This window comes from Pangasianodon hypophthalmus, chromosome 11 (genome assembly GCF_027358585.1).
Source record: "Pangasianodon hypophthalmus isolate fPanHyp1 chromosome 11, fPanHyp1.pri, whole genome shotgun sequence".
Classification (NCBI taxonomy): Eukaryota; Metazoa; Chordata; class Actinopteri; order Siluriformes; family Pangasiidae; genus Pangasianodon; species Pangasianodon hypophthalmus.
In genome coordinates, this window is record NC_069720.1 from 15,596,190 (window position 1) to 15,615,767 (window position 19,578).

Genomic DNA, 19,578 nt, shown 5'->3' on the forward strand with positions numbered 1-19,578 from the left:
GTCTGCTCCTAAAACATAGACAATGGCTGCCAATAATACATGAGTGTTACATCAACCATAAGCAAGATGAACCAGTCCCCATAAAGTGAATAAGGATTTTGGAGACGGGACAGTAGAATTTCAGTCACAGTGTTGGAGATGAACATCATTATAGTGACCATTAATCTTCCTAATGGCTGAGCTTCTTTTATTGGTGTAGAGACTAGTATTTTCAACATGACTGAACATACCTTTTTGGCTCCCGAGTGGTACAACAGAAAAGCGTTTGCCCTATTGTCCAGAGACGGAGTTTGATTTCCGAACATGCCACATTGCCAGTTTAATTCCTGAAAATGCGACACTAGCCAATCGTGGGCGTCTATATGTGGAAGAGGGCGGATAGCGCTTTCTTCTGGATGACCAGTTCAAAAAGACGCAACTGACTCATTTGATAGGGGAGAGCTGAGAGCTGTCCAAGTCTAAATTAGTGAGAAAATTATGGGCTTTTTGGGGAAAATCTGCTGTGCCTCTATGTGAAGAAGGTGTGTCAAAACTGTGGTGAACAGCAAGTGTCTCTACAATGTCATTAAATGTATACTGGCTTGGTAATACATGCACATTGTAATCGTATATTATATATCCCACTACAATACTAGCAGGACTGTACACTGTGACAATATTATTACATTTGCTAGAAGAAATTTTAATAAAATTCAGTTCACACTGAAAGCTTTTAGTCATGCACAAATGTCTATTATAACCAGTGTTTAAATCCACACCAGAGACATGCAGTAAAATCATGCTTGAACTCCTTTCTTTTTTATGAGCACACCAGCCACCCAAATCTATCAAAAAATAACATTACTCTATTAAACCATTTTTTTTTTTACAATATAGTGAGCAGTATAAATGTTTTTAGGATACCAACGCCCTTTGTAATTCTCATTTCAAATCCGCATGTTCACTTTCTTTCTCATTGTCTCCCTTTGATGCTTTACATTTACGCTCACTATCAAAAGATAATCTCTAAGGATTCATTAACTCTACATTTGCTTATGTATAAGGAACAATAACTGTTTGATTTTTTTTTTGTTGACATTTTGGAGTTGCTGTGAAGCAGATTATATAGATAAAGCTCTCAGACATGGGGCTTTAATTCTCCTTTGCCATGTAGTGATTTGTTAATAAACAGATGTGGAAGAGAAAATGGCAGAGATAGCTTTTTACAGAGACACTTCTTTCAACCCATTAACCAAAATGTATGCTTGTAACGATCAGACATAATTAGTAGGCTGTGTAGTGACTTGGAGTATTCAGTTGCTTTGATAAAAACACAAACTCTAAATTTTGGTCATGTTTTGGAAACAAAGTATTACATATAGTTCATATACTGTTTTAACTGCAGGTCTAGACTGTACAATTTAGCACAAATCTTGCCTTCTGTTTCTTTTTACTTCCTTTTTTATTTCTTTTCCCAGCACAAACTCTGTGTCATTCTGTAAATATTCAAATTCATTCATTTATTTTTTAAATTCTTCGGTCTGCATTTGCTATCGACTGAATCTATTGGGACACCTCTACTCAAGAAAAATCTGCCAACAGAATTAAAATGAATATCACCCAAGAAGACCTAATTGGACTTAATGTATTTAAGCTGATTTTATGCATTGTAGAAGGTTAGCACTTTTCTAAAACATGTATGAAGTGTTCATCATATGTCCTGCAAAAGCATTACACAGTTTGTTAAATGAACAGAGTGACTAACTGTTGATGAAGTCCTGCTCTTCTCTGGTGTGAATGCTAGCCAGGTGGCCGTTGTGCTCTCTGCAATCTTTCTCCGCATCTTCCCAGTTGAGTCGGTGAATGAAGTATCTGTAACAATGACCGTGGAATTTCCTCCAGTTGTGATCACAACCCTCAGTGTCTGCAGGGAGAGTGATGGTGAGGGACAGAGAGAGAGAGAGACAGAGAGAGAGAGAGAGAGAGAGGGAGAGAGGGAGAGAGGGAGGGAGGCAGGAAGAGTTCAGTTAGTACCACTGAAAAGCCAAAGCCACCTTCCATTATTTTCCCATTCACACTTCCCCCACACACAGACTCAATGTGTCAATCAACTGCACTAAAAAGACATATCTAACTGTTTCTTTTCCTCTTCTCGGCATCTACTGTATGTTCTGGCTCTCTAATCCGTGTCTGTGCACTTTATGAGTGAACAGTTTAGCATTAGCACAAAAGACAGCAATCCAGAGAAATGTCTTCCACTGCTGTGCTCAATGGTTAATTAAGCCCTGTCACATCCTTGTTTGAGCGTCTGAGCAGACGCTCTCCAACCCTCTAGGGCTTTGAGCATCTGTGCAGAAGAGGAAGCGTAATCTGCACACTTTTGTGTGCACTTTTGTGTGCACTTATGTGAGAGCATGAATGTGTATTAACACATACTGTATGTCTGCGTGTGAGTAGAGTGTGGAGGTTTTATGTGCAAGCCTGTTTCAATGCCCTGGACAGATAATTTCAGGAGGCTCGAAGCACTGCACCACCGCTTTCTTCCAGCAAATCTAAAGCGACACCTGCAAATTGCCCAGTGCAAATTGGGCCGTATGGGCTGTGATTAGCATGCATGCTTGTAGAGGCCCAGGCTGAGAGGATGGGTGTTATGAGCCAGAGTACTGTAAAGTAAAAAGGTGAAAGAGACAGGCAGTGCAACGTGCCTTCATCAGCTGATGTAATTTTCTCTGCAGTATTAGTTCTCATTCTCATTCATCACATATCTGATCACTTCCGAATAATTTTTATACAATGTGGACATGACATGGAAGGTAAGCTGCCTTTGTTCTACTTCACTGAAGTGTTCAGTAGTGTTGCAGGAGTTCTGCTTGATGGTTCCTACCTTCACTTTCTCTTTTCTCTACCATGAAGTACAAAAGACAAAGAACAAAACTGCATTCTGCACAGTTATAATAAAATGATTCTGCAGTGTTATAATAAAAATATAAAAAAATGGAATAAACTCAAAAAACACAAGTAGAAATATAATTAGAGTCCATCAGTACCAGAGATATAATTAAACTGAAAAATAGCTATAAAGAAACTTAGTTTTTTTGGTCTGCCTGAAATAATTCTAATATAATTACATAATTAACCGAGGGCATAATTAAATACCTCATAAATGGGTATGTATTCAAAGTAACAAGGTTGTAAACACCTAATTGGTGTTATACCTGCATTTCCACGCATATTCCAATGATTTGATGCTAAAAACAGACTCATTCAGTGGTCAGAATAACGCAACAGAAAAAAGTAAACATTCAGCAAGCACACCTACTGTAGAAATCAAACAAGCAGCAAAGCACAGAAAAGTTTCAAACATTTTGTAAAAATGTGTCCAGCATTCATTTTGTTTACTTTAGCCCGGATATCTAGAATACATTTTATTTTGGTAGCATGTTAGCTCTGTCCCTAGGCTGAAAACAAAAAAACAACTTGCTGTTCGCAAAATACACAGCAGTTTGGTTCACTTCCTGGGTTTGAATCAAATGGATTAAGTGCTGCATATATGAAAGCACCCTAATTCACCCTTTCTTACCTTAATTTAAAACCTGTAAATAACTGTAGTGTAAGGACTGAGAGACAAGACAGCACCAGTGTGCCCTTGCTCATCAGGAACTTAGTAACAAAAAGCGAGAGAAACAGCCTTGTCTCTTGCATTAAGAGTCTGGTGGTTACGAAATAAAAAGCTTGTGTTACGCAAGCATCCCTCTCTCTTCTCCAGTCCAACAGACACAGTCTGACGGCACAGCGGTTGGTATATTATTGTCCAGTGGGAGCATGTCCAAATCAGCTGGCTCCAGTGGAGCCCAGCCTGTTATCTCCAGCAGCAGGAAGAATACAGATGCAGGAGACTGTACAAGCTACCACAGGCATACAGTGTGAGTCAGTGAGGGTGGGAATGGAGAGTGGTCCATTCTTTCCTCCCTACCTGCCAGCCTTTGTTCCAAAGTCATGTGGAATTTACCACTGGAGAGCACATTCTAGTGGCAAATAAATGACTTCTCCTCTACTCCCATTTTCTTTTATCATACATATTATTAATAATGTTTGCACTGTGAAAAAGCACTCAAAACAGATACTGAGATCTGAGAATTCCCTTGTGCTTTTTTGTCATTATTCAAAGGTTTAAAGACTCACCCCAATTAAAAAAAAATATCAAGGCCCCTGCTGACTGGTTACTCTATTTTGTGATTAATATTCATCCACCCGAATGAGCAGCAGTTAAAAATAAAATGGGAAAATGCTTCCAAGTGAGTGATTGGGTCATTTATCTCCATCACAAGGTGATATTTTAGTGCTTTAGTGTTCAAAACCCGTGATAATAAAAGACTTAGCAAGGGGGAGGAGGGGGGTGATTTTAAGGGCTTGTCTGTTGATGGCACTCTGTGGAGACGGGTGGCTTGCTGCCATTTGTAAGGGAGACAGTCAGCTTTGCCAGCTCTCTGAACATGTTTTTTTCTTGCTTGCCAAGATAAACAAAAACGCATCATTAGCATATGTGTTGGGGATAAAAGGGAACAGGGAAGGTGCTCCAGTTTGTATGATGTACTAATGTGTGTGGATTCTCTCAGCTCTCTGTAAATAGATATGGTGAAGAAAACCTGTGCCAGGTACATTAAGAAAAACTGCTATGAACAGAGAGTTTGGAGTGCCTGAGGCCATTCACTGGGTCATCAGAGCGAGAAGATAGACAGAGAGGGGCAGACATAGGAGAAGAGGAGGAGTTTATAGAGGAACAGCACTTGGAAGAGACAGTGAAGAAGATATGAGCTCATGTTCTTGTCTAACATCTGTGGTAGGGTGCTGTTGAAGTTGCATTCTCAATTTAAAGGACTTGGCAAGGTGGATGCAAGTCATCATATTCACAGAAATTGTGGACCTGGAGTTCTGCTTTAGTAACCTTCTTACCGTAAAAGTAAGTAAGTAAGTAAGCTGCTTACTGTATGAAAAGTGTTGGAATGGCCAAGTCCAGACCTCAACCCCATTGAGATGCTGTGGAGGGATCTTAGAGAGCTATGCATAAACAAATGCCCTCAAACATCTGTGATCTGAAGCTATGTTGTAAAGAAGAGTGGGCCAAAATTTCTCCAAAATAATGTGAGAGACTGATAAAACTCCTACAGAAAATGGTCACTTCAAGTTATTTTTGCTAAAGGTGGCTCTACATGTTACTGAATTATAGGCTGTACTTATTTTTTCCCACCTGGTTTCTCATAGGTGTGTGTATGTGTATGTTTCTACATGAGGAATCAGGCCAGTAGTTGGAATGCTCACATCACTGATATCACTGGTCTGAAAAGGCTGCAGTTCTTTTCCAGTGTCCCTCCACTCCCAGCTGCTGCTCTGCCAAATGTGCCTAGTCTTAAACTCTTACCAGCACTCACTAAACACTCAGCCTCACTCACAACCAAATCCACCAACAGAAAGCATCCATGCATGATGAGCCTCCCCCTTGACTAAGTAAGCACAAGATGTGCTCTTCTTCCCCAGTGCACTTGGCAAAAATTATACTTTAGCATATGGGCAGGAAGCAAGTCTCTAGTGCAACATTACAACTATGCAAAAGTAATTAGTTCTAGTCCTATTTATGAGGTGAAAAGTTTTAAAATTGACTTGCAAACAATGGACAAGTAAAATGGTCAGGGACAAGGTGATGCTCACAAATTATAAAACACCAATTACCTGCCAAATTCCACTCAATCCACTAAGGGAATTTGTGCTACTTAATAATCAGTTTATTAATAGATACAGTACATTGACAAATTAATATTTAGTTTTTCAGATGAGCAACACTGTGGCAGTGAAGATGTGGTCAAGCACCAGCTGTAAAGCAGTGTTGTGGAGAACGAACCTAGTGATACGTTTTTAACTCTTTCATAGGCTGCCAGATGGAAGAGAAAGATAGAGCATTGAGACGCTATGTGCATTTTCTTTTCCTTTGTTTGAGCGCACCAATAAGGCATAGCTCTGAAAAGCGCCACTTAAAACTTTCAGAGAATAATAACCTGAATAGTTAATTAGTAGCCTGCCTCCTGCTTCCTTATTCCACACCCAACTTAGCAGGGTTGTCACATACACATTCATGAAAAAAATTAATCGAACTGATAAAGAAGAAATGAACTGAAGTATAAAATAGTTAATCAATCTACTGATACATTAAAAAGCATTTAACACACTTGAAATTTGGCTTTTGATAAGATCAATAACCAAGTGATCATTTCAATTAGTAGAGCATTTTATCTAGTCCATTCTATCATCACTTTGTCCACTGTCCCGGGAGGCAGGACCTGAACCGAGCTGATCATTTCACTGATTTTTGAAGTGAAGCTGCCATTATTAAGGCTGTCTGCTTCTCGACACATATTATCTTAATTTATGAAAATTTTTTTTAAAAAATTAAAAAATTAAAAATCCTGGCTTATCAGTTGATTCATCTATTGATGAATTGATTATTCAGTGGCACAAAGAGGCCCCCATAGTCGACCCTGCTTTAATTGGGAATTCCTGAATGTGAGATATGTTATAACAATTAAGAAATTGTCATTAGTGTGAATGATGTCTAAGGACTCAGGTGGCTGAAATTAATTTGCTGGCACCAGTACGTTCTGATACAGGACCCCAGTGGAACTGTCTCTCTCAATTATTTGCATATCTGGGTCTCCATCTCAGTCCCGCTCCTGCCAAGTCAGCTGTCCTTTAAACAAACGCACAATGTGTGGGATGATGTCATCCAGCATGTAAAGCCAAATCTTTAATTAATGACAGTCCCTTAAAAGGCATTTGATGTGACTACAAATTCATGAAGCAATCACAGGAACTGTTAATATTGTAACAGGTGAAATGTTAATACTGTTAGTGGACTATGCAACTACATCACACTATTTTAAATTCAAGCATACACACTGGCTGAGTGGTGTGTCGACAAACAGCCTGCAAATGCACTTAACCATAGTACTGACATCCTTAAGTCTAAAGTCAACAAACATCAGACACAAGACCCAAGTAAATAAATTTTCTGTCAGCTATGCCATATTATCTATCCAAACATTGTTCTGTTGTCCTCTCTAGTTAGCGTGCATGGTCCTGTGTTTTTATTATTCTGGATTTATTGTATAATTTTTCACTGTTGTGTATATTAACTTTATTTAATAATGTGTACTGTGCTGCTACACTCATCGGCCACTTTATAAGGCACATGTACACCTTCTCATTCATGAAATTATCCCATCAGCCATTCATGTTGAAGCAATGTATACAATCATGTAAAAAATGGGATCAAAAGCACAACCGCTGCACTCACAAGAGTCTCTAAAGTTTACACAGAATGGTGCGAAAAACAAACAACATCCAGTGAGCAGCAGTTCTGCCAGCAGAAACAGCTTGTTGATTAGAGAGGTCAGAGAAGAATGTCTAGACTGGTCCAAGCTAACAGGAAAGCTACAGTAACTCAAAAAACACTGTTTACAACCATGATGAGCAGAAAAGCTTCTCAGAATGCACAACACATTGATCCTTGAGGTGGATGGGCTACAACAGCAGAAGACCACATCGTCCTCTCCTGTCAGCCAAGATCAGTAATCTGAGGCTACAGTGGTCACAGTCCCAATGAAACTGGACAGGTGAAGATTGGAAAAACATCACCTGGTCTGACAAATGGCTGATGAGTGGCTGATGAGTTGTGTGCACCATGGTCCTATAGAATCATTACATCCCAATGAACTGTATATAAGTTATATTAAGGAATGACGAGAATATCCCTGTTTGACATAAACATCCAGGAGGTCCACAGATATTTGTTTACTTGTGCCTTTCAAAATCTCTAAGCAATAGTTCTGCTCCTTTATCACTTTCATAATTGCTTCCCAGTTCTTTTGCTTCATTCCTATTTAATCTATCTTTACTATATATATATCTTTACTATTACTAGTTTGTGATTTTGACTCTATACACCACCACAATGGATTTGAAATGAAGCAATGAAGATGTGAATGAGGTGTTGATTTTCAGCTTTAATTCAAAGGTGAATTTGAATTCACCTTTGTAAACTTCTCTATTAATTCACCTTTCTAAACTTCTCTATTAATTGTTTAGAAATTACACCCTTCTTTTTTTTTTTTTTTTTACATATTCCCCCCATTTTCACAGGCTCAAAAGTAACTGGACAAACTAATATAATTATAAATATAAGGATTATTTTTAATACCTGGATTGCAGTCCTTTGCAGTCAATGACTGTCTGAAGTATGGAACCCATGGGTATCACCAAATGCTGAGTTTCCACCCTTAAGATGCTTTGCCAGGCCTTTACTACAGCTGCCTTCAGTTGCTGCTTGTTTTGGGTCTTTCTGCCTTCAGTTTTGTTTTCAGTAAGTGAAAAGCATGCTCAATTGGCTTGAGGTCATCGGACATTTAAGAACATTTCATTTCATGGGTTGCTTTCGTGGTATGTCATCATCCATCTGTACTGTGAAGCACCGTCCTATCAGTTTTGCAGCATTTGACTGACTCTGAGCAGAAAGTTTAGCTCTATTCACTTCGGAATTCATCCTGCTGCTTCTATCAGCAGTCACATCATCAATAAACCCCAGTGACCTGGTTCCATTGGCAGACATATATGCCTATGCCATAACACGCCTCCACATACTTGACAGATGATGTGGTTTGCTTTGGAACATGAGCCCTTTCCTTCTCTATACTCTTCCCATCATTCTGGTACAAGTTAATCTTGTATTAGAACTGGTCAGGCAAAGTCTTTTTTTAGCAAAGTCTAATCTGGCCTTCCTGTTCTTGAGCATTATCAGTAGTTTGCATCTTGAAGTAAACTGTCTGTAGTTACATTCATGAAGGAGTCTCTTGATTGTAGACTTTGACAATGATGCCTACCTCCTCCAGAGTGTTCTTGACTTGGTTAGATGTTGTGATAGGGTTTTTCCTTAGCAAGGAAAGAATTCTGCGATCATCCACTTTAGTTGTCTTCCGTGTTGCTGAGCTCGCCAGTGCATGCCTTCTTTTTAAGAATGTACCAAATTGTTGATTTGTCACTCCTAAATTTGTCACTCCTAAAGTTTCTGCTATCTCTCTGATAGGTCTGTTTTGTTTTTTCAGCCTTATGATGGCCTCCTTCTCTTGCATCAACACCTCTTTGGACTGCATAGTGAGAGCTCCCATGAACAGTTACAAATGCAAATTCAACACTTGGGAATCAGCTCCAGATCTTTATCTCCTTAATTTGTCATGAAATAAAGAGGAAACATGCCAGACCTGGCCATGAAACTGCTTATCAGTCAATTGTCCAATTACTTTTGAGCCTGTGAAACTGAGAAAAATGTAATGGCTGTAATTCCTAGACGGTTAATGCAATATTTTCGTTAAACCCCCTTGAATTTAAGCTGAAAGTCTATACTTCAATCGCATCTAGATTGCTTCATTTCAAATCCATTGTGGTGGTGTACACACACACACACACACACACACACACACACACACACAGAAACTTGCCTTCTCTGTATACTGTATTACTGTATAACCTAATACTTTAAACAGTACCTCACAATCTTTTTTTCTAAATATTCTTGTTTGTGTAGCAGTGAGCATTCAGTAGCCCAGTGTACACAGAGTAAGTGAAAGGGTGGCTCAGTAAGTCAGAAGCTGCATTAATAACTTATCAGACTCACATAACAGCACACCAGAGATTTCATACCTTTACTCAAGTTCATCTCTCTCTTTCTCTCCACTAAATGAATATTTATGCACTGTATTGCAGTGAAAACAGAGAAGGGGGGGAGAGAGAGAGAGAGAGAGAGAGAGAGAGAGAGAGAGAGAGAGAGAGCATTAACCATAGCATGAAATATGTTTTTGAGAAATAAATAGTTTTCATCCAACAGCCTTGGGATTAATTAACTTCTATAGCTGTTTTGCTCCTAACATCCTATTGCTATTTTATTGTGTTTATAAGTGATTTATATCACTAGGAGCACATAGAATTGTGTCTTTGTATTTCCCTGCACTTTTCCTCTGGTCATTTTTTTCAGTTATTGAATAGTCAAGCTAATAAGAGTTTATCACTCATTCCAGGTGGGCAGAGATTGCCAGGTATGCTTTGAGGTGCTACATAATTGCTCTGCTGAAGTAAGCAAAAGGAAGGGGAAAAAAAAGCACAGCGCAGGTCACCGAAAAAAAATCCTTCAGGGTATTCCAGCAAGTACAACAACAATTTTGTGAATGTTCAGTAACATTCAGTAAAGTACACCTTCACACTCACCCGTGTTTAACACAATGAATAAATATAAATAAATTCCCCATTTAGAGTGGGTTCTAAATTTATCATCTAATTGTTCCACAGTGCATTTCTCCCGTGAGCGAGTGTATTTACAGATCTAAGAGCACAATATGGTTCCCGAAAGACTCTAATTAACGTAACACTATCTCAAATGTGTTGGGAGCCAGACTGGAGGGAGCTGGCTTCCAAAGCATCGTGGTCACTTGTCAAGTTTGGCAATGGGAAACTTATTGACTCTGGTCTCCATGGAAACTGGAAGGTCTTGCTGAGGGAGGCGTGCTTCAAAAGACCAATGCCATTTGGAAGAGAGCAGGCAAGCTTTGAGTCATATTACATTGGAGACTGAGGGAGCAAATAAATTAACCTGACATAGGAACATGGCATCTCCTTGATTATTCCAATCAAATGGGAGTGCTTGTTTGTATATTTAGCACATCACCCATGAAACAACACCAAATTGTTTCCCCCCAGCTCTAATTCAAATGTGTCCAAACAAAATTATAATATTGTTCTACACTTCTTTCTAAAATAACAATCTTTATATTCAGCAGTTTGGTAGCAACTGTGCAGCTTATCACCATTAAATGTCTGTAAATATTCATGTGAGTATTATTATCATTTATTTGCTTACATTTATAAGTATAATATCCAAGAAAATTGCTGTACTATAAAGCAACAGGCTTTAATAGGAGGACAATAATGCATATATTTGCATACTCAAAAAACAGCAATCTCAATCTTGCACATTGCAACACTAACATTTTCTGTTATAATCCAGACTTCTGCTTCTCCTCTACAGCATGTCAGTCTTTAAAAATTCATCAGGCTGCTTTATGAAGGAGGCAGAATGGACATAACCGCCCCCACAATGTCCTGCTGCTCCAGCTCAACCATGAAGACTCTACCACAGCAGGTTGCTTTCTAATACAATCTCCAAAAACAAAGAGTGTTTGTGTGAGTGTGTGGGATATGGATTGAAGGAGGGGTTCCTTCTCCTCTAATCTGTGTGTTTACACTCCCTGCCTGCGTGTGAGAACCAGGGGCCTGACTGGAACCCAAGTAATCAGGTAAAGGTGCGTTTTCATCCAGCAGAGCGATCATATGGACCACGGTACCACTTTCCCTTCCCTCCTACTCATAGTCTGTCTACATCTCTCTTTCTGTATGTAGCATTACAACTTCCCTTCCCTTCACTGGAAGAGGCCCAAACCTGTTCCAGCATGACAATGCCCCTGTGCACAAAGCAAGGTCCATGAAGACATGGTTTGAAAGGTTGCAGTGGAAGAACTCGAGTCGCCCAAGCCCTGACCTCAACCCCACTGAACACCTTTGGGATGAACTGGAACACCGACTGCACCTGAAACCACATGCTCCTGTAGCTGAATGGGCAAATCCCTATGGCCATACTCCAAACTCTAGTGAAAAGCCTTCCCAGAAGAGTGGAGGCTGTTATAAAAAGAGCAAAGGGGGACCAACTGCATGTTAATGCCCATAGTTTTGGAATGGGCACATATGGGTGTCCACATACATTTGGCCATATAGTGTAAGTTATGCCTTTAAAGATTGATGAAAAATGAAAAAATATATAATTAGATGATTAAAAAACATTTAAAATACAATATGAGCATAAACTAATAGTGTAGACCTGAGTGTTCTGTTTTTGAAGTAAATTTAATGAAAAGATATTCTATCACTATTATAAGGTCAGAATTATGAGACACTTCATTATTATTTTGAGCTACTAAGGCATGATTTCAAGAGACTAATAAAATATAATGGTTTTATTTTATCTTCAAATGATGGAAATGGGCAAATGTGCCTCTTGTGAACACATACCAATTTTAACATTTAGTAAAAATGAATCTGTCTGCATAGGCGCTGTCTTTTTAGGTAACTTTTAGGTAGAAACGCCCGAAACTAAATATCTATTAAGGCACACACAGACACACACAGACACACACACAGACACACACACAGACACACACACAGACACACACACAGACACACACACAGACACAAATAACATGCTAATTTGTTTTTATTACAGTTTTGATCTTGTTAGGAAATCAGCTTGCACATTTTTCCTGGTGTTTGAATGTGATTTTTTTTTTTTACACAAACACACAAACTTTTAATAAAATTGTTAAGAGAATAACAACTCTCCACATGTGTCAAGCATTTCAATCAATTAGCAGCAGAATTGTAGCAGATTTTCTATGCAGGACATATCAGTTAAAGCCAATCTCCATGTGTGTTTGCTTGTGTGTCTGTGTGGGAGTCAGAGTGCTATTCAATTACCTTTTTCACACATGGCTCCTCCATAGCTGGGTAAACACAGGCAAACAAAAGAGTTGATCTCGTCAATGCAGGTGCCTCCATTCTGACATGGATTTGACTGACATTCATCAATATCTGACAAAGAAATGAAAACAAAGAAAGCAAAGATTCATGTGAATGTACTGGATAAAAGAATCATATTAGCAACTGTGACTGCACACGCAAGTTTTTAACTTTTGGATGTTTTTACATAACAAACTCTGTTAAAGAGTAAAGAGCTTTATTCAGAAATACATTCAAAATTGGACCACCTAAAGATGTACAGTATCTGTGGGCAAAGGAAGAAGTCAGTCACTCAAATTTAGGTCCATCAATTAAGTTTTCTGAGGAACAGTGGGGCATATGATAAATATCATTTATTATAATTCAGTAGCTAATCAGATACAAATAAAAAGAAAAAAGAGTGGACCACACCACATGGGTAATATTTTACACAAAACTATTACTGTAGATAAATAACTACTAATCCTAACCATAACCTTAACCTCAGTGTGCAAAGGAAAATCTTTTATTATTCTTAGTGTTTTCAAATAAATGCTACCTTGTTTTGAGGCTTTTTTTCTTTATGTAATAAGTAAATGCTCCCACTATGTCTAACTGTTTAATTATAGTGAGCATCTAATTAATTAAATGCATTTTACACACACATTTTACACACTCATACACACACTAAAACACAAACTGTATGCACACTATTCTAGTGAGGACCTGTGAAGTGAGTACACCCCTGTGCAATATCACTCAAATGTCAAATGATTCAAAATTGTATCACCTCTCAAATGGATGAAACAATTGCATTATTTCTAAGTTGACAAGTAGAGTATTTTCTCTTATGAACAATCAAAAAACAAATACTTTGAAAATACAGGCCCCAAAATAAAAAGTAGTGCAACAAAAGTGAACACAGTTGCAGCAGTAATCAGAAGGTATAGAACGAGCCAAAGTACTACTAATCAGAGCCACAGTGGCCGTCCTCCTAAAATGATGCCCCGGACAGTGCGCTCCATGCAGTCTAGCTCTGAAAAACAGACGGGAAAAATGCTTCAGACTTGGCACAGGGGTTAATGGAACTCAGAGTTTCTGTGACAGCTCAGACTGTGCGAATGACATTGCATAATGTTAACCTCTATGGATGGTGTCCAAAAAAAAATCCTTGCTTGATCTTCGGCACAAAACTGCAAGATTAAACTTTGCTAAAGAATATGAAAAGAAGCCTGATGAATATCAGGAGCACGTTCTTTGGTCATATGAGACCAAGATAGATTTGTTCCTCTCAGATGGGGTCCAGCATGTTTGGCATGAACTTGGCCAGGACTACCACACTGAATGGAGGTGGGAGTGTGATGATATAGGGCTGCATCAGTGCTAAAGGTGTTGGGGAGATGACATTTATAGTTGGAACCCTGAATGCCTGTGGATATACCAAAATACTGGCTGACAAGTTGACTCCCAGTCTCCCAAAGCTTAGCAGAAGAAGAATATACCAGCATGATAACAATACAAAGCACACTGCCAAAACCACACAAGAGTTTCTAAAGAAAAAAAAAAGGGAAAACTATGACCTGGCCAAGTATATTGTATACAAGTATATATACAAACCTTTGGGGCATTTTAAAGAGAAAGGTAGAGCAACACAACCAGCAGAGAGCAGCTGAAAAAAATTGTCTCTGAAGTATGGCAGAACATTTCTCCAGAAATTTGTGCAACACTGGTAATCTCCATGCCAAGGATTGAGTCATCAAAAATAAAGGTGGACATACGAAGTATTGAAAAAAATAAAAGATCTGAAGCTGATCTGGTATACTGACTTTTGTTGCATTGAGTTCCTACTGTGGGGCCTGTATTTCTAATATAGTAAATCTAAACTGTTAGTTTTTAATTTTACATCAGAGCAAATACCCGACTGTTCAACTTAGAAGTAATGCAGTTACTGTAAGGTGATACAATTTTGAATCATCTGACCTTTAGGGCTCTGTGAAGTTGGCACCCCATATAAATAAATTGTCACCAAAACTATACCATTCGTTTGTGCTGTTTATGTGCTGATTTGTGCCGCAAAAATGAACGTTTGTGCTGATTTGTGCCGTTTGGCGTTGAAGATATTAAACATTCTTTTTTTTTGGCTGTGTGACGTCACTCTCCACCCCATGTCGTCCAAATCGTATCAAATTGGTGCCGTTCATTTGTGCTCGATTTGTGCCGGTTTGTGCCATTACAACAAACCCTGTAATTACTTTCCTTCCCGAGATATAACAAGAAGACTCCCTGACTTGGAAATAACACCTATTATTCGGGGCAGTGACGTCACTCTCCACCCCACGTCGTTTAAATCACCCAAAACAGGTGGCGTTCGTGTGTGCCGGTTTGTGCTGTTAAAAGAAACGCGGTTACAAGGATTTTTCCTTAAATCCAACAAACAACTAACCTTCCTTCAGGTGCCGTTACGTCACTCTCCATCCCACGTCGTCTAAATCGTTTTGTGCCGTAGAAAGAAACAACATAACTTGTTCCCATCTTTAGACATTAGCTATGTTCAGGCTTCACGCGGCGCTGCGCAGACCGGTCGGTGTAGACACCAAAGCACCGCGAGAACGACTGGAGAACTACGCAGTGCTGATCGCAGAACTCTGCTCTCGCGGTACTTTGGTTTATAGTTATGTTGTTTCTTTCTACGGCACAAAACAAAGCGGAGAGTGACGTCAGCGCTCCCGAAAACGCTCTTCTTGTATCTCATGAAGGGAAGTTACATCGTTTGTTTTAATGGCACAAACCGGAACAACTCGAGCACAAACACAAACGGTGTTTGGAGCGATTTGGACGACATGGGGTGGAGAGTGACGTCACACGGCCAAAAAAAGAATGTTTAATATCTTGAACGCCAAACGGCACAAATCAGCACAAACACAGCACAAACGAATGGTATAGTTTTGGTGACAATTTATTTATATGGGGTGCCAACTTCACAGAGCCGACATTTAGGTGATATTGCACAGGGGTGTACTCACTTCTGTTGTATACTGTAGGTATTAATGCAGATAATTAATAGTAAATCCAACCCTGACTTTCATTTCAGTAACCAAAAGGAAACATTTTGTCTCATAGTTTTTTAAATAAAAGCTTTAGATTTTGTAAAATCAAACAAACAAACAAACAAACACAAATAAAAGGGAGTTTTCCTCATGAACACCAGGCAAATGTCCCCACAAAATAGAGGTGTAACACAATGACACTATCCATATCTGTTTAGTGCTTCAAATATCCGTATCTGTATTCGGAATTAAACCCAAAGGCTTGCTCAGATCTGCTGTTGCATCTCACAGGATCTCAGTCCTGATAATCACCACTACTGTCAACCAGATGCCCTGTGAACTTTTCTGGCAAGATTTAAAAAAATAACTCTTTATGCATCCATTTAGAATGCTATCTATCCATTCTGAATAGTGTATTAATATTTGATCATATGAAGGTAAAGGTAAAAAAGGTAAAAAAAAATCATAAATATTTATCCTTGTTTGGACAATTGGTACCCACCAAGAGATATAAACATGCCTACCCACACATATACACACACCAAAGTTCAAATGGTCTGCTTGCTTGTAACTGATTTTAGACCTCAGGGAAAAATCAATTATGGCACAGCTGGTGTATGAGAGCCATTAGTCTACACAACATCTGTAGGTATATCTCATGGGCTGTGAGGTAAGGCCAAAGGTGAAAACCCACTGGATCATCTCTTCCTCTTTCTGCCTTGAGAATGATTCCCCTACTGCTTGTCCAATGAACTTTTTACAGTTAAGAGGAATGTGCTAGAATGAAAGTAGCACTCTCCTATAACGCACTGCAGCAGCAGGAGATAGCTCAGAGTCAAAGAGCCAGCTGATTTGATGCAGCGCAGGTGTAACATGTCTAGACAGACAATCCATGGATCACGGAGAAGGGATTATGCAGCCAATCTACAGTACATGTATTCTCTAGCTAATCACAGAAAACCATGCACAGAAAAAAGGGCATCTTCCATTCCTCCACCACATCACAACACATCCGCATACAAGCCATCTCCATATCACCCTTCTTAATCACATACTCTGTTCATAATACGACACGAGTCTTCTGAAACAGGTTATTCAGTATTAACATGTTTTCATGCCACTCGGCCAGTTAGGGTTCAGTACTGTAGTCACATTACATAGAAAAGTTTCTTTAAGACGAATTGTAATGGAACTCACTGAAAACAACCTCAAAAACATATTCTTTGTCATTCTGTTATCCTCAGTGTATTTGAGATTTTAGAATACAGTAAAACTAAGATATATGATTTTACCATCACAATTCCGAGGATCACACTGACAGGAAATACACAGTAGAGCATTTTGTAACAGTAGGAAGATGCAAACCAATCCAGTGAGAGGAGGTGTAGCCTACTTGCCAGTGTATTTTGCTTTTTTTACTGAAGTACATTTGCACATTATGGCAGTGTTTTATTTGCTTCTTATTTCCCAATGCCCAAAACAACACTATACCCATTTCTGACTTCAGTTGTAAGTGAAATAAAATGAATTAATAATAGACTGCACAGTCCACAGTCATTGGTACATCCTATGCCAACTATCAATCTGGATGTAACATTACTAAAAACACAAAGGGATGATTATAAACACACTGGTGATTATAGACACATCTGGTGTCTAGTAGTTCCTCTCAAAGCTTCTTCCTCATGTTGTCAAGTTTTTTGCTTGCCACTGTCGCTTGTGTTTATCATTAGGGAACTAAATCTACATCTGGGTTTCTGTGAAACTGAATTGTGACAATGTCTATTGGTAAAACAGTACACAAATAATTGTAATTTACTTTTCAGTGGATATAATGTATATGATCACACATTCAACAGCATTTTCACGCATATACAATCTGCTCTGTGGTAGATAGAACTTTCACAAGGTTTGGGTTTTAATCAGAGCAAAATGGCATGCTTCTGAAGTAGTACTACATCTCCCTCATTACCATGCTCAGTTGCATTAACAGCTTTAATGTAGTCACACAACACATTTTCAAATACAACCTATAGATAAAGGTCATTCAAATCAATATTTCATAATGTCAGTGATTTGAGATGGCACTTTGAACTCAGACAGTTTATAACTAAGCAGCACTCAAGCAATTAGTCAAGAGCTGTGTTCAAAATCAATAATAATAATAAATCTGTGTTTTTTACTTTTGCATGGCAGTCATGATTTCTGACAGCAACTTATGCTTATATTTACAATTTCACCTAGACTATGTCATGGTTAGGATGGCTATATGATTTGCAACACTGAAGTTTGGAACACTGAAGACTTAATGCATTTTACGGAAGCTGAAAAACCCTGATTCAATCATAAGAACAAATGGTAAGTAATAGAGAACATTATAAAGAAAATATTTCAAAGCCCTGAATTCTCTCTGAATGTGTGTGCTCACAGCCGTGAGATTAATCTGAGTGACGGAGAAAGATGCTGCACAACCCACGTTTTGAATTGGAATTTTCTTCCATAAGTAGTTTGCAATTGCATTTTTCTACAAAAATCGTATATCCAGTAGCTTTAAAAAGTATCTCAAAATTAAATAGTGCAAGAGAGAATGCATGGAAATTTCTGTGGTATAAAGGCCTAGGCTTGTTAAGTAAAGATCACTGCCACTCCAACTTTGCCAAAAAAGATAAAAGCACAGCTTGGGGCAAGACCCTTGTCACAGTGCACCTGGTGTATATTTGAATCTATCTGTACATATACTGTTAATAAACTTGTATCTATATCTAACAACTGTACTTTCTAGCATAGAATTGTGAACGTTTTATACAATTCAAAACAGTCTCAATAGTTGACTGCCAAGAATATGATATGATAATATATTTGGTAACCACAAATCAAGACTCCTCAATAAATTCAGTGCACTTAAAAGAAATACTCACTATGCATGCCTCTGGAAATGTACATCTCTATCTATCATCCTTCAGAACTCATGATGCTCATCTCTACCCACTTCACCTCTACCATGACTACGTGGTCATGCAAAGCACCAGCACTGTCACCAAGTTGCTGATGGCATTGCTGCTGTGTGGATGACATTCCATCAGGATGAATTAGCTTGTGGGGACAAGACATCCTGTCTGGTGCCTGGCACAACAACATCTCCCAGAAAGTTGACAAAAACAAAAAACTGTCAGTTTTTGAAGGAAGTAGACAGATATGCTGTCTATTAGTTTATTGACATGTATTGAGGAAATAGCTCTTAGAAACTCACCTATTCTAGCTTATAATCATTACCTTTCTAGTGATATACAAGCAATTGGGTGTATCAATTTCTCCAAAGCTATCCTCCAAAACCCCTCACAGTTCCCTAGAGCTACTGTAGCAAGCTGATTCACTGACAGTTTCACGGTTTCGTATGGCAGCTACACCATATCAGACTGCAAAGCCCTGCAGAGGGTAATGAAATCAGCCCATCACATCATCGGGTCACTGCCCCCACTCAGCTCCAACGTCTATAAGAAATGCTGTAAGAGGAAGGAGCACAGTATCATCAGTGACCCTGTGCACCCCAGCCCAGACCTCTTCACATTGCTGTCATCCGGCAAATAATACGGAAGCTTTTGGTCAAGCACCAGCCAGCAAAAGGACAGTTTCTATCCCCAATCCTTCAGTCATCCCAATCTGTCTCCAGTGAGCTATTTGCTCTAATATTTAATGTCTATTTGCACTTTTTTATGTTTTATTACTCCCACTATAAAGTGTGTGCACTATTTTCTCTCTCAGTATGGCTTATCTATTGCCCCCTGACCTTTAAAACTTTACCAGTTACCGTTTAATAGTTGTCAGTCTTATGTAATATAGTATCCTGGAGGAGTAGTCTTAATTTCGGTACAAGGATATGAAATTAAAGTGAGCTTTGACTTTTGAGTTT

At 38.8% G+C, this 19,578-nt stretch overlaps 1 protein-coding gene across 4 annotated transcripts in view; it reads right to left on the minus strand.

The window, feature by feature from the left end:
• ncanb (neurocan b) overlaps nt 1-19,578 on the minus strand; it is a 109,401-nt gene that overhangs the window by 11,842 nt on the left and 77,981 nt on the right. For all 4 annotated transcript variants that reach the window (XM_053238159.1, XM_026924298.3, XM_053238158.1 and 1 more), the window contains 2 exons: nt 12,601-12,714; nt 1,745-1,903 (listed from right to left, as the gene is read on the minus strand). In XM_053238159.1, coding sequence (XP_053094134.1) covers nt 1,745-1,903; nt 12,601-12,714 — 273 coding nt within the window. The remainder of the gene's footprint in view (nt 1-1,744; nt 1,904-12,600; nt 12,715-19,578) is intronic.